Source organism: Notolepis coatsorum (assembly GCF_963971535.1).
Source record: "Notolepis coatsorum genome assembly, chromosome: 4".
Classification (NCBI taxonomy): Eukaryota; Metazoa; Chordata; class Actinopteri; order Aulopiformes; family Paralepididae; genus Notolepis; species Notolepis coatsorum.
Window position 1 is genome coordinate 78340718 of NC_140168.1, and position 16858 is coordinate 78357575.

At 47.1% G+C, this 16858-nt stretch overlaps 2 protein-coding genes across 2 annotated transcripts in view; one reads left to right on the forward strand and one right to left on the reverse strand.

Moving 5' to 3' along the window:
• gon4la (gon-4 like a) overlaps positions 1-16858 on the forward strand; it is a 208609-nt gene that overhangs the window by 129594 nt on the left and 62157 nt on the right. The window lies entirely within an intron of this gene.
• Positions 401-8326, reverse strand: LOC311227568 (beta-1,4-galactosyltransferase 4-like; the record flags this gene model as incomplete). Its single annotated transcript, XM_084313289.1, is given in 3 exon segments — positions 401-1328; positions 7435-7756; positions 7759-8326. Coding segments are annotated over 3 exon segments (1818 nt in total).

Sequence of the window (16858 nt, forward strand, 5' to 3'; positions counted from 1 at the left end):
ATGATTCACATTTGTAACCCTCAAAAATAGATATACTAGGGCCTACAAACTTTAAAAAAAATTTATAAAACAAAGGTGAATTATTCATTCTTAAATGTATATCGGCATTGTTCCACAAGTTAATATCAACAATAGAAAAACGTCTCCTTTTAATCCCTTTCTTAGCTTTTTGAACAGTAAACTTCTCTCAAATCCTATTTGCTCTCCTGTACTGAAAACAACCTTATAGTTTAATATGTCCTTAGATTTATAAGGGATTGTTACTGATTGACATTTTTTCCTTAAAAGGGTTTCTGGATTACTGTATTGACATTTTTAATTTCAAGGCAAATGTTTTTTAATTATACTTACTAAGCACTTTCCCATCTATTATTCAAATGCTTTCAAGTGTTACTGTCAGCTATGCAGGTCTGCCAACATCAACAGTGATGAAAGTAAAGAGCTTATCTTTCTCAGTCTTAAAAACGGAGTACTCGAGTGAGCTGAGTCCATCTTTGTCCATGTCTGTTCTTGTTCTCGCCATAAGATTAAACCTCTGCCAATTGTTCCCATTTTTATTGTCTCTCACATGGGGGATCATCCTGTATCTGCCGACTTTATGGTTTGGCCGAGAGAGGGACATGCCACGGTGTGAAATGCGTGTGTAGATATCGTCGTCCTCACCTCCCCAACCCCAGTATTGATTGGGGAAACCGTTGATCTTCAAGAACTGTTCTTCAGACAGTGCTGTAACTCCACCAAAGAGAGTGTTATAAGGCAGCATGAAACCAAACTTGTCCACAGCCACAGACAGGTGCCGAGGCTGGCTAAAACATTTGTAGATGTTGCGGTCGTCCATGGGAATCATATCCACGTCGTTGAAGACAAAACAGTCGTAGTTGTACTCATTCAGGGCCTCAACGAAGCCCATGTTCATCATCTTTGCTTTGTTGAACATCCCCCCACCGTGCTGGTTGATGATGTAGATGCCGTAGTCCAGCTGCTGGCGTTGCAGGATAGGATGGAGGTAGTACAGCCAGTACTTCAGGTGGTGGATCCGGTTGCGAAATGGAATGATGACCGCCACCTTCTGTCGGGCGATGCAGTCTTGGGGTTTGAATCGCCCTCCGTCCTGGAGATCAGGGTTCTCCCTCCTGACGACGTCTAAAGTCATTGGCTTGTTGAACTCCACTTCCAATGGTCCCAACAGATGAGGAGAGGTTTCAGGACAAGGTTCCAGCACAGGCAACATCTTAGTATCATTGGATATATTTTCCGTGTCATCGTTCCATTGTTCCACTGTTTTTAGTTCAAGTAGCAACATTTTCTTGGAATAGACAGTGACATTACTGATATACGCCAAACAGATAAGCACCCAAAGCACAAAGCATACCATCATCACTGTAAATACTTTTCTCTGCATCTTCAATATACCTCATTTGGTAGTTGTTCCTTTATGTGTATCCTACAAATGAAAAATAAGTTGACTGGCTCTCTGCCCCTCTTTTAATTGTCTGATGACACTGAACCGGTTGAACCAGACACCTGTCATGTCCAGTACAGAGAGACTCAGAAGGAGCTTCTATCCCCAGGCCATCAGGATGCTCAATGACTCTATGTAACAACCCAATAATTAACCCATCATCTACACTCATTGCACACACATCCACATGCACACACTCACTTTTAAACAAACACTCACCTTATTAACTCAATGGGCGCCAGACCTGAGGATAGTCTGGTTATCTCGCCAACCGTTCAGCGCCAGACCCGAGTCGGGTTTTCATCGTTATTTCTTTTATTTTTATTTTATTATTTTTTTTTTTATCCACTTTTTCTCCCATTTTTCTATATTTTCTCCCATCCCAATTTCGTATCATCCAATTCAACCCTCCCCTGTCACGGACGCTGTTTCTTGCCTCCCACAAGCCGGCTGCAATGTGGACTAAGTCATACATAGCACAAGTCCCCTCCGGTACTTGAGGTAACAGCAGTCGCATCTTTTCACCTGCGCAGCTCGATCTCTCAGTGGCGAGGAGTAACGCGTGGGAGGCTCACACTGCCCCCGACACTTCCTGATTCTACTGCGCAGGCGCACCAACCGACCTGTAGGAGTCGCTGTCCACAGCGCCCGATCCCCACCCATCAGTTTCCCACCCCCTAATACGGCCAATGTGTATTAGTACGGACGACCAGCTAAACTGAAAGCAAATGTGGAGCGCTGGGCTCGAACTGACGAGCCCAGCGTCTCCAGCATTTCGTGGCGAGCGCCTTGCCCACTACGCCACGTAGCCGCCTTTTATTCAATATTTCTATTCATTTCAGACACACGGACCTCAGGGTTACCATAGGGAATTATCCTGAGATCGCCAAAGTGCAATACCGGCCGCATCCTGCCAGATGGCAGTATTGAGCACCCTTTGAAACCTTATATCTTGCCCTGTGTTATGTTTTAATCTCTCCGGGCTCAGTTTTTTTTGTCAGGCGAGTCTTATCACATCGCCCGACCACATTGATGCATGTGTTGTGGTGGATTATGTTGGCGACACGATGGACACCAATACTGGAGATCGTGATCAGACGATTGGAATATTCTTTTTGGGGTACCTCCTAGTGACAATAGCATATATCTGCAGAGCCGCAAGCCCAACGTCTGGGCGGGGCTTCGTGGCTTGGACTAGGTTTGAGGTGGAGTTTCGTGGCTTGGACTAGGTTTGAGGCGGGGCTTCGTTGCTTGGACTAGGTATGACTGTGCGTGGGCGGGGCTTCGTGGCGTGTACCTTGTTTTGCACTACTGCGCATGCGGATGAGGGGGGGGGGCTCTCTTGCTCGCTCTCTCTCTCTCTCTCTCTCTCTCTCCTTGTTTACGACATACACAACATCGTCTTGTGTTACATTTGTGATTGATTGAAAACTTTATTAACAGATTGCAGAATGGGTACAATACAGTGCAGCTCAATACACACAATTGTTAAGGGGATGCAGACCAGAGAAAGACTTTCGTCTTGTTTACATCAGGGTTCCCCATTTTCAATTCATCATAACATGACATACAGATGGACAGTACTGTTACATCTAGACATTTATGACATACCAGATCTACAAATATACAGCACTGTTTGTGATACAAAAATAGTCTAAAAATAGAGTATATACATTTGAGGGGGAAGAAACTGTACATTGGAAGAGGTTGGGTAGGTGGGGAAAACTGTACATTGGAGGGGGTTGGGTGGGGGGGACTGTGCATTGGAGGGGGTTGGGTTTGGACATTTAAGTTTGTGACATACAAGATATGCAAATATGGTTAGAGTTACATTGATGGAGATACTGTTAATTAACTGATGTATGGATGTCTGGCATCTTTGTCATGGCAGCTAAAGCTTCTTTCGGTTTAGTGTCTGTGGCTGTGCAGGGATTCATGGGAAAAGAAACAGGTTGGTACGTAATGGGCTGCTGGAGTTCAAATTACTTGTACCTGAGGCCTGCCTGGACACATGACATAAGTGGTGGTCCACCCGTCACCTCTCACTTTACCATGACTGCACATTAACCTGGCACACAACATACTTGTTCACATATGTCATTTTTCTTTCACTCTAAGGAAATATGTCTCACATACACAGTAGACCCCCCCAGTACTTTGTGGAGACGAAGATGGGAGGCCCATCTGTGGACCTGATGATGAGTACCAGTCTTCTCCTCAGACATATAAAATCAGTTTTTCACATTAGGATCTAACATCCCAACAGGCCACCTTGTTTATGGTTTGATTCAGTTTTAGTAGAATGTGAAAGACAAGAATGACATTGATGTGACATACTATAAAATCAGTTTCTTTACAGTGCAATGAAATAGTTCTGGATTACTGTTACTGTACAGTTCAAAGTCATCTTTACCTTCTGTTTGGTATCCAGTTTAAAACCTGACAGTCTTCCCTCTTGTCTGACACCCACTCTTAATGGTTTATATGGTATATATCAGTAAACACAATGGGTTTGATAATCAACCATGTGAGAAAGTGCTGTATATCAAGTGCAATGCTGCATATTTCCATCTCTAGATTCCACATACTATAAATACTGCCAACAATGTAGAATGCATTATTACAGTTACCAGGAATGGAAAGATTGTCTACACAACTTCAACGACATTGATCTACCCATGTACCTTTACTTTAGGAATGGTACAGGTTAGAAACTGGCTGACAATTTATTAAATGTACATAGAAATTTGAGGCTCTTACAGATTGAAACTTTATTAACAGATGCAGAATACAATACAGTACGACTCAAGACACAGAACATGAGTATGCAAAATAAAAAATGAACACAGATTTGAGGGCGAATAGTGTTACGAGGTTTAGACAGATGATCCGTTTAATGCTTTCCCATTAGGGGTGTAAAGGTACACATATCCGTACCGAACCGTTTCAGTGTGTAATGTACCGAACAAATACAACGGTATGTTAACCACTAATGATTGACCGCCCATCTGTTTTTTTTCACAATCCAATATAATTCTTTTTTCTCTTTTACAAGTCGATTATTCATTTTGATATAGAATATTCATTGACAGCCCTACAAGTACAATTAGTTATTGCACACTACATCACCCCTGAGTGCAACATGGAAAGCCAAACTTCCCCCCACTGTACCGAAAACCCGTACCGAACTTCAAAACCGAGGTACATACCGAACCGTGGTTTTTGTGTACCGTTACACCCCTATTTCCCATTGTTTACTTTGTAAAACCACACACATGGAGGATGATCTACAGAGTCTATTTATAAAAAATGTTAAATGATATCCTGCTTTCGTGGAAACATGTGCCAAACCTTGTCATACCATTGCCATTGTCCTTTTCCAGCTACAGAGAAAGCTCGGTCTCCCTGTGTGGAACGCCTGGTGCGGGGGAGGCCAGGGCTGTACAACTTAATATCGTGATTGAATAAGATTTTATGGGATATCAACTCAATTAAATATAGCACAATAGAATATAGTACAATTATAATAAAACAAATTTATTGAATAGGACAGGCAAACATGCAATGACGAAAGATAGTGACAAAAACAACGGACGCAATGTGTCATGAAAATATAAATTAAGCAAGCTCTATACATTACGAAATAAACGGAATACTAATGGTGAAAAATACTGTTATGTCTATGCCTCTTTTATTTCCCCCCTTCCTGATATCTGCCAACAGTGCTGTCAGGTGCAGACTGCTCCGCGAGCCAACTGCGCTGGAGCATATCAGGAGCAAACTGCACACATTAGGGCGTGTCTGCACTAGTATCTCATCCGTGCAATGTCCTTTGTGGATAGCTCGCAAAGACGGAGCAGATACCGCACGCTAAACACGTGCAGTTAAGGGTGCAATTAGCACCGCACAATCCATTCTTTGTGGATGTTGAAATAGCAGTAATGCCATGTTCATTAATAAAATTACATAAGGGATGGGAAGGGGGGATGACCGTTTTAGAAGGGGGATGATATTGACTGTTTTTATTTCAGGGGGGATGCCATCCCCCCTCAACTGGAGTACTGCCTATATTCGGCTCCGTGGTATAGTCTGGCCCGAGCACACAATGGTAACCTGCAATGCAATGGCAAGTGAACTATTGGATATTATGAAGAAAAAGACAAAACGGATTATATGGATGATGATTATGGATGATAAGGTGCGTTTCCAACTTTCCACCAGACTATGATGTTGGACTATAAAAAACTATAATTAAACCGACCGATAAGGAAACCTATTCGGCTCCAGCTATAGTCTGGCCCGAGCAGATGAAGAAGACTGATGAGGGCTACCTAACGTTATATGTATTGATCCTGTTCTGTTTCAAGACACTTTTGAACTCGAAGTGAGAAATGGAGTACCTCTAAACCAAAGGTAATGTCTTATTTTACGTGTACTTTACCAAAACTCCATCATAAAACATGCGTTTATATGATCGCAACATCAGATAAACGACCCCCCCCCCCCCCCCCCCCCGGCTTTGTGAAGAAACAAGGTCATGTGTTTATCTTTGACCTGGCAATAATATAGGTTTCAAGCGAGCAGACGCGAGATTTGCGCATACGCTCCACAAAACACACTTTATCTCACAATCTAGAAAACCAGCCTGGATTATTTTGAAACAGGACAATGTTTATCTTGGGATTGTGAACGAACAAGGGTATGTAGAAAATAACGCTTTTTTACATGTTGGACTATAAATAGTGTTTGTCAAATGAGCCATACTATAGCTATAATATAGAATTATACAATAGCTCCGCAAAGAGTTTCAAGTTTCTTTAATAGTTGTCTGTCATACAGAAGTACAGAATACTTTTATACAAAATGCTTCTTACTGTTACGCTCCAGAGACTGTGCTAGACAAGATAAGTATGAAATAAAATAAAGTAGCATGTAAAAAGAAGGTCCCAGTGTTCAGTATAGACATATGTACAATGTTCGATGCAGACTAGAAGTAACTGAGTTACCATACAATATACAATATACTATGCAATATACTAATATACAATACTATATAGTGCAAAGCAGAAATGGGATGAGGTACAATTTAGGTACAATTTACAGTAAGGTGTACGAGTTGTAGTGCAAATCCTTTACCAATAAATATAAAGTGTGTTTAGGTGATCTAAAGTGTGGAGAGTGGGTGCTGCAGTGTGTTGTTTGTTTAAAGTGAGTGTGTGCGTGTGGATGTGTGTGCTGTGTGCATTTGATGGTTGTTGCATAGTGTTTATTGTTCGTTGAGCAGCCTGATGGCCTGGGGATAGAAGCTTCTTCTGAGTCTTTCTGTGCTCGCCTTGAGACTCCGGTATCGCTTGCCTGACCGCAGCAGTTCAAAGAGGCAGTTGTTCGGGTGGCTGGAGTCCTTGATGATTCTCTTAGCCTTACCCCTGCACCGCTTGTTGTAAATGTTCTGGAGGGTGGGGCCCCTATGTTGAGGGTGATGGATGAGGAGGTGCAGTTGCCTGCTCTCATCACCTGGGGTCTGCCCGTCAGGAAGTCCAAGACCCACTCACAGAGGTCATAGGTCCCTGAGCTTGGCTATGAGTTTGGAGGGGACTATGGTATTGAATGCTGAGCTGTAGTCGATGAATAGCATTCTCACATAGTTCCCCTGCCTCTTGTCCAGGTGTGATGCTTCTGTGTGCAGATCGTAAAATATCGTGAAAATGGTCAAAAAAAAGCTGGCGCCAGGCAGTACAGATGGGGAAAAGGCGTGGCACTCAATGAGTTAATAAAGTTTTCAATCAGTCAATCAATCAATCAATACAGACAGTGATCTTACCCTTAAAAATCTTTAAATATTTGATATTTACTTTGACATTTAACATTTTAGTATCTCAATCTTCTTCACCAGGTAATGTTCATAAGAAGTTCAGTGTGCGGTCAGTGGTCACTGTATCTGTACTTCATGGCAAATGTTTTGAATTCCCCACCTATTGTGTTTGCAGTCAGTGTCAGCACTGCCAACATCAACTGTGATGAAAGTAAAGAGCTTATCTTTCTTAGTCTTAACCACTCTGTACTTGAGTGAGTTGATTCCATCTTTGTCCATTTTTACTCTGGTTTCCGCTATTAGATCAAACCTCTTCTTATTGCTCTCATTGTGAAAGTCTCTCGTATGCCTGATCATCCTGTACTTGCCAACTTGATGGTCTGGCCGAGAGAGGGACATGCCACGGAGTGAAGTGCGTTTGTACATTTCGTCATCCTCACCTCCCCAACCCCAGAATCGATTGGGGAAACCATTGACCTTCACTGTTGTTTAGACAGAGCTGTAACTCCACCAAATATAGTTTTATATGGCAGCTTGAAACCAAACATGTCCACAGCCACAGACAGGTGCCGAGGCTGGCTAAAACATCTGTAGATGTTGCGGTCGTCCATGGGAACCAGGTCCACATCGCTGAAGACAAAACAGTCGTAGTTGTACTCATTCAGGGCCTCAATGAAGCCCACGTTCATCAGCTTTGCTCTGTTGAACATCCCGTTGCCGTGCTGGTTGATGATATAGATGCCGTAGTCCAGCTGCTGGCGTTGCAGGATAGGATGGAGGTAGTACAGCCAGTACTTCAGGTGGTGGAACCGGTTGCGAAACGGGACAATGACCGCCACCTTGTCTCGAGCGATGCAGTCTTGGGGTTTGAATTGCCCTCCGTCCTGGAGATCAGGGTTCTCCCTCCTGACTGAGTCTAAAGTCAGTGGCTTGTTGAACTCCACTGCAAATGGTCCAACCAGCTTAGGAGGCCTTTCTGGGCAGGGCTGCAGGCCTTCAAACTCCTGGGTTTCTTGCGTTTGTTTTTCACGTTGAAGTACAGGTATATCCATAGCATTAACACTGGCATCACTCCGGTACAGGCAGTAGGATAGATAACAAAGCACACCAACCAGTAATGTTCCTATGAAGAGTTTTCTCATATTCAGCATTTCAAAAACAAGTAATGCTCCTTTGGAGAGTTTTTTTCCACATCTTCAATGTCCTGGGTCTTTGCTCCTGATGTTATCCGGTGTGTACTAATCCTGCACTAAGTGAAATGTATCTTAAAGATGTAACTTATCTGAGACTGTGGTGTAGCACTACAAGAGGTCCCACCACTCCACCTAAACCATGTCTGACAACAGTGGATACAGACTTATCTTAAAAACTTGAACCCCTTGCTTATGAGACTGAACCTGTTTGACAGGACAAGAAACAGGTTTCTACTTGGGTGTTCCCCAATAGGGAGGTGTAGTGGTTATGTCATTGCTGTTTCTGGCCGGTCCACCTCCCGAAATTGCAACGTAATTCCCCATTGCCCATTTCTAAATCGTCTCGTTTAAAACAAATAAAGCATGAACATTTGCATGGTGCATAGCTGTCAAACATCCCGTTTTTCCCGGGATTGTCACGTATTTCAACCTTCCTTCCCGCCGTCATCCCAATGGTGCTCTCCCTCAACATGCGAGTAGGGTGAGACAACACCATTCTTTAGTCCAAATAATACCCTACTTTATACTATATTATTGTCATTAGTTTAATGTAAAGTCAGTCTTACATTGGCACTGCTTTAACGTTGCATTTGCTGTATTAGACGTGCCAGTATAACTTTTGTAATATGAATGAAGAGCAAATGTAAAGTTAATCAATACACAATGAAACAATATCAAAACTACTTTAATAAAAGAAGATTTCCGTTTTTCATTTCTACTTGTTGTGAAGGGCCAGATTAAACCGAATATATATATTTATTTATATATATATATTTAATTGTATTTGTATATTCTCTAATATTCCCTGATATCCCTTGTATATTCCTTGTACAATATGCATTGAATATCCATTCTAGCCTACTGAACATCCCATAATAGTCTCCATTCTACTATTGGTCGAGACCTTGGTGCCAGGCTGCCATACCCCTCAGACCCAGTTCAAACGTACCGCTCGACATGTACGAACGAGTCCTAGTTCCGCGTAGGAATTTGGCTACCGCACCACTAATGGGACTATTTGTTCATAGTGCGTATATATACTGCGCTACTAAAGTAGGACTTTCTTTTCAGTCCAGTTTCTTACCCTCCAATAGAGTCACAGACGTAAAGCCTCCCCGCGACGCCACGTGTGGGAGTAAGGCCAAGTTCGCCTACCATCGGTATTGAGACATCGTGTATATTAATATTTGAATAGTCATATTTGGCACTATATCGTCGAGTTGGACGTAGTCTATTAAGCTAATAATAGTCTGTTAATATATAGTGCTTCGTGCGGTGAGAATACTACCGTAGTCAGTACCCCATCGTTTCGGGCAGAGAACTGGCTGCTTACCCAGGGTGGTTGACCCTATGTGAAGCTGCACCCGAGGAGCCCCAGAGCCGACGAGCGAGTGGACCTGTATACCGGATTATTCTACCGACGACAGCCCGCCTTCCCAGGCACGGATTATGCTTTGGATACTTTGATTATTCCATGGATAAAGACCCCCGACACTGCCGTGTGTTGGAACCCCCCCCCCTGGAGAGGACGCAAGGTGAGGAGACGCTCTGCAAGACGAGGTCGCTTCACGTCTCTCCCCCGTGGACCGGAGAGAGCCGGCCCACAAAGAGTCCACCTGCTTGCATCTGTGGTCCAAGGATCGCCGGCGCATTGAACGGCACTACAGTGGGTTCACCTGGGATACCCTTGGCCGGACGAGGCAGCCGGATTCTACCCCCCCCCCCCTCCTACTCCTGTCGGCTTACAAGCGACCGGATTAACCCCCTCTAGTGTATCTAGTATATAATCATTAAAGTATCATTGCTGTTATTCCTTAACTATTCCAGGTCGTATATTTACCACCTGCGCCTTCAGAGATTGGACATTCTCTATTGATATATCGACGAATACTCTTTGCCATAAAAGTGCATACTATTTCAATTCATAAATGTAATTAAGTGCTTATTCTACACACCATCGCTGTGTAGAAATAAAGACCTGTTTCTAATTCGTACATTTGTGTTGGATCCGTTTCATCTACGTGAGAGTGTTCATGATAATATATTTATGCCGTGTACTGGGTGGCCGAATATTAAGTACAAAGGTAGTGGTAGTAAGTATCATATCTAGTAATACAGTCAGGGAATTGTACCCCTCAGTTACAATTGGTCCTTCGAGCCGGAGGGTAATTAGTGTAATATTAATATAGTGTTATTAATATTGAAATGGCCTATGATGAACACTCCACGAAACGATCCTCCTAACCAACGCCCGCAGCGCGAACGACGGCTCCCTCAGTACTTAGAGGCTTACGCTGTCAGTCAACAACCTAGTCTTCTACTAACAGTAAACGCGGTAAAACTAGAAAGTAAAAGTATGTCTAACCCCAACGCCCAGACTACCCCGACCATAGAGGCCCCTACGGGCTCTAATGTAACTGACCAAGTTCACGGTGGGGACCAGTGGGAACCAGACATGACTTCACACCCCGCCAGTACTGAAGAAGTAGTCCCCGATGAGTCCCGGGAGGAATACAACGCTACCGAGAGAGAACTCGGCACGGAAGAAGACGGGGAGAGCACCGTGGAGATAGAGCTCCAAGGCTCCGCAAGGAGTACCCCGAGGGAAGGCTCCCCTATACAACCGCCTTCTCCCAGCGAGGCAGAGAGGACCCTACAGCAGGCCTTCCTCCTCAGCCTGAACGCCGCTGCTGAACGCGACCGACTGCAGATCCAGCAGCGAAGCGAACACGAGCAGATACGTCTAGAAATAAGACGCATTCAGATGGAAGAGAATGTGGCCCGAGAACGAGCCGGTGCTCAACGGGACGCAGCGCGCGACAGACAGCAGTCGCAACTAATAGAACAGCTGATCAGACGGACAACACCCTCTCCCTCCGCCAGAGGCTCCAGGAACTCGTCTAGACACACCTCCAGGGCGGCATCCCCTAGCCGAGTAAACAACCCTGAACTTGACCAACAGACGAGGTCTATACCCCCCACAGACCACCTCCCCCCACCGGTCCAAGCGAGACCTAGCAACCGGGAAAGAGCAGCATATCCTGTGGAGAGGCTAAACCAGAGACTACAAGCACTGGATGACCTAACTGAAGACGAAGAGGAAGAGGAGGAGAACCACGCCCGAAGACAGCACAGTACTCTACCGGACCAGGAGGTCCGGTACAGCCCAGGCTATACTCCCGCGGAGCTGCGCTACAGACCCCCGACTCTATACACGGGTGAGCACGACGCACGACCCGCACCGAGGAACAGCACCTGGACAAGCGGGCCATGGTACACTGCCGGTACCAGCCCATACCAAGGAGCGGGAGGAGACTCGCCTAGGAGGCCTCTCCCCCAACGCTCGCCGATGTATCCACAGTCAGCGTCATACATTGGCACGCCTATGGTACCCGACTTCACCCAAGAGAACCGGGCCCAGTATACAGAACTCCGCATGTGTCTGGAGACCATGTTGGTGGATGTATTGGATGAACGCCACAAATACGCCATCCTACTGAAGCACTTAAAGGTGCCCCGCGCACATAATATAGCGCTCGCCTACGCGACTTCCACCACCCCATACACAGCAGCGCTGGTAGCATTGGACCAGAGGTATGGGCGCATATGGGATTACGTGATCCAGGAGATCCGACACATCGACCGCTTACCCCCAGCAATAGACAATCGAGCACTGGACGACCTGTCCATCAGAGTGCAGTCCCTGGTAGGGATGTTGGGAGCGCAAAGAGAGAAGGGGAGGCATGAACTTTACGCCAACTCAAATGTGGAAAGGATCCTGGAGAAGCTGCCGCCCGCTCGTCAGGAGCGCTTTAGGCGGCAGAGGGACCACAGAGACCCGAATGGCCCCGAACCGAACCTCCTCGATCTAGCAGACTTCCTGGTGAGAGAAGTCAGCAGCCTACGGCTAGATACATTCGGACGGAGCACCCCTGGCTCCAGAGAAGGAACCAGACGACTAAATGATGGAAGAAGATCGGTGACTGTGATGCACCAATCGGAGTCAGTACCGAGCAGCAGGAGCCACAGTACCCCCTCCAGAACGGAGAAGTGGAAGATAGTGTGCCCCTACTGTGAGAAAGAACACTGGCTAGCGCAATGTGACTCCTTCCCCAAGCTGAACGCGGAGGAAGCAGGTCAATGGATAAAGTCCAACAAGCGCTGTTTTCGCTGTGCGCGCTCACACATGGCAGCCGAATGCCGCTTAAAGAAAAGGTGCACCAAGTGCGATGGAGCCCATCTGGACATACTTCACGACAGTAACAGACGGCGCCCTTCACCTGCACCATCCAGCCGCAAAGCGAGCGTCATGTACATCGATCCCGCCAGCAGCAGTGGAGCCCGAGTACTCCTAAAAGTAGTGCGTGTGACACTAAGCTACCAGAATAAAGTCCTGGACACTTACGCCGTCCTCGATGACGGGTCAGAGAAGACCCTGCTGCTCGCCTCCGCTGCGGCCCAGCTAGGGCTGCGGGGAAGCGAAACCCAAATGACAATTCGGACAATAAGACGAGATTTGAAGACGATAAAGGGCGAGAATGTCTCATTCTCTATCGCAGCAAGCGGCCAGCCTGAGCGACGGTACCAGATTGCAGACGCTTTCACCAGCCAAGAAATAGGACTGTCGCGGTACACATACCCCGTCGCCAAGCTGATGGAGAAATATGCACATCTGCGCAAGTTACCGATCCCGCTCATAGACAATGCTATGCCGACCCTGTTGATAGGCTCCGACCATGCAGACCTCATTGTCCCGATAGACCGGGTTCATACCGGACCCCGAGGCTGCCCTGCAGCAGTCGAGACCCGTTTGGGATGGACTCTCCAAGGCCCGCTCGCCAAATCTCTCAACCGAAGTACAGCCACTAGATGTCTCCACTCCCGAGTCACAGAGGGAGAAACCGCACTCCTGCAACACGTAGAGCGGCTATGGACCTTGGAACAAATGCCCTTTAAGAACGGAAAGAAAGACATTCGCTCTAAAGATGACATTTACGCAATTCACCTCCTCGAGACAGGGACCAAGAGAGTCCCGGTCAACGGCGTGTTGAGATACGCCACGCCACTCCTGCGGCGAGAAGGAATGCCTACTTTCCACGCCAAGACAGACGCCACAGAACGGTACCTGCTGAACACGGAGCGGCGCTTAGCCAAGAACCCCGCCCAAGAGAGTGTATACTGCGCTGAGATTGAGAAGCTCATCACAGCGGGACACGTCACAAAGATGGACATTAAAGAGGCTGACCAGACCACTGAATCGTGGTACGTGCCCCACCACAAGGTCCATCACAACGGTAAAGACCGCATAGTATTTAACTGCAGCTACCAGATCGGATCCCAAAATCTGAATAAAGAGTTACTGCCCGGTCCCACACTCGGCCCCTCCCTACTCGGCGTTCTACTCCGCTTCCGCCAGGAAAAGGTGGCCATCAGCGGGGACATTAAAGGAATGTTCCTGCAGGTGAGATTAGTAGAGGCGGACAAGCCCCTGTTACGGTTCCTATGGAGAGAGAAGCCAGGAGATGAGCACCCAGCCATCTACCAATGGGAAGTCCTCCCCTTCGGAACGACATGCAGCCCCTGCTGTGCGACATTTGCACTACAGAAACATGTAGCAGAGGACCCAGCAGCGGACGAAGAGGTCCGACACAGCGTAAAGAACAGCTTCTACGTAGACAACTGTCTACAAAGCCTTTCAACCCAGGAAGAAGCCGAGGCTCTCCTGATTAAACTCCGCGCCTCATTGATCAAAGGCGGCTTTGATCTCAGGCAGTGGGCCAGCAGCGATCCGCAAGTACTGCGCAGCCTCTCCTCCGAGGACAAGGCAGCCAGCAGCGAGACCTGGATGGCTACAATCCCGGGAGAAGCCCAGGAGATGACCCTGGGATTGGTGTGGCGATTCAAAACAGATTCGCTTCACTACAGACACAAGCCCCTGACTACGGAGCAGGGAAGGCCGGCGGCGACGCCGACCACCAGACGGAGTGTGTACACAACACTCGCCCGACAATATGACCCGCTAGGATGTATTCTACCGTACACCACCAGGGCAAAAATGATTGTACGAGCATTGTGGGACAAGGACCAGGGCTGGGACGATCCCATTCCTGCACACCTTGCATCCACCTGGAGAGAGTGGGAGATGGAGCTCCACTCACTCCCAGGCGTTAATATGCGCCGAAGCTACTTCCCACCCACGGTGAGGCCAGAGACATGTAAAATGGACTTACACGTCTTCAGTGACGCCTCAGAGGTCGCATACGGATCAGTAGCCTACTTGCGGGCCCAAGACCAGGGGGGAGAGATCTACACAGCATTTGTCCTCGCCCGCTCGAGAATAGCCCCACGCAAGCAACAATCTATCCCACGTCTAGAGCTCTGCGCAGCCCTAGCCGGAGCGCACCTAGCCACGCTCATCCAACGTGAGCTCACCATACCGGTGTCTAGAACAATCCTGTGGTCAGATTCCACGACGGTACTCGCCTGGATCAAATCGGACTCATGCAAGTACAAAGTCTTCGTGGGAGTCAGAGTCACCGAGATTCAAGACTTAACCGAAGAGTTAACCGGAGAAACAGAGTGGCGCTACGTTGATACAAAACAGAACCCAGCTGACGTCATCACCCGGGGGATGCCCCTGGATGACCTCACCCGTCGCAATGTCTACAGTGACGGCCCCGCATTCCTAAGACTCCCGGAAGGACAGTGGCCCATGCCTATCCCGAGGGAAGCAAGTCCAGAGGAGGTGGAAAATAAGAAGTCTGTGTTCTGTGGATTGAGCACCGTAGCCTCCACCGACCCTAACATAGACGATTGCACGTCCATAGAGAGTGCACAACAAAGAACATTCCTGCGGTACCACCCGGAGTGCAAGTCCCCCGCTGATATGTCAGCAGCTAACTACGAGGAAGCAGAATTGCTTCTACTGCAGCGAGCCCAGAGAGACTCGTTCCCCGATGAATTGGCCTGTCTACAGGGAGGAAAGCCCGTCCCATCCGACAGCAGATTAATTCACCTGGCCCCCGAGAGCGACGCTCATACCCTCATCAGAGTGGGTGGTCGCCTACGCAGAGCCCCCAATCTACCGGATATCGACCCAGTTACCCCCAACACACTCCTGATGGGGCGGCTAGATCCTGCATTACCACAGACAATGTACCGGCCTGAAGAAGCGAACGGCCGACGAATGTGGAGGTACAGCCAAGTATTAGCCGACAAGTTTTGGAACAGTTTCCTACTGCACTACCTACCGTCTCTACAGACCCGCCAGAAGTGGGTAAAGGAGAGAGACAATTTGACAGAAGGAACAGTCGTCATGATTATTGATCAATCACTGCCCAGAGCTATGTGGCCGGCCGGCCGCGTAAGCAAAGTGATCACCGGTGCCGACGGCAAGGTCCGAGCAGCTGAAGTGCTCGTCCAGGGTCGCACTTACACCCGTCCCGTGGCAAGGCTCATAGAACTGCCTCGACTCCCAGACACAATCGATGATGACCATGACCCTACAACCCTATGACTTTGTGAAGTTGACTGACCCCTACAGCAAACCCTTATGTGTAAATAGACAACGCGATTAATCTGTCTCTGTTTAACTGATTAGGTCTGGGACCTATTCAGGGGGTGGCTGTTGTGAAGGGCCAGATTAAACCGAATATATATATTTATTTATATATATATATTTAATTGTATTTGTATATTCTCTAATATTCCCTGATATCCCTTGTATATTCCTTGTACAATATGCATTGAATATCCATTCTAGCCTACTGAACATCCCATAATAGTCTCCATTCTACTATTGGTCGAGACCTTGGTGCCAGGCTGCCATACCCCTCAGACCCAGTTCAAACGTACCGCTCGACATGTACGAACGAGTCCTAGTTCCGCGTAGGAATTTGGCTACCGCACCACTAATGGGACTATTTGTTCATAGTGCGTATATATACTGCGCTACTAAAGTAGGACTTTCTTTTCAGTCCAGTTTCTTACCCTCCAATAGAGTCACAGACGTAAAGCCTCCCCGCGACGCCACGTGTGGGAGTAAGGCCAAGTTCGCCTACCATCGGTATTGAGACATCGTGTATATTAATATTTGAATAGTCATATTTGGCACTATATCGTCGAGTTGGACGTAGTCTATTAAGCTAATAATAGTCTGTTAATATATAGTGCTTCGTGCGGTGAGAATACTACCGTAGTCAGTACCCCATCGTTTCGGGCAGAGAACTGGCTGCTTACCCAGGGTGGTTGACCCTATGTGAAGCTGCACCCGAGGAGCCCCAGAGCCGACGAGCGAGTGGACCTGTATACCGGATTATTCTACCGACGACAGCCCGCCTTCCCAGGCACGGATTATGCTTTGGATACTTTGATTATTCCATGGATAAAGAC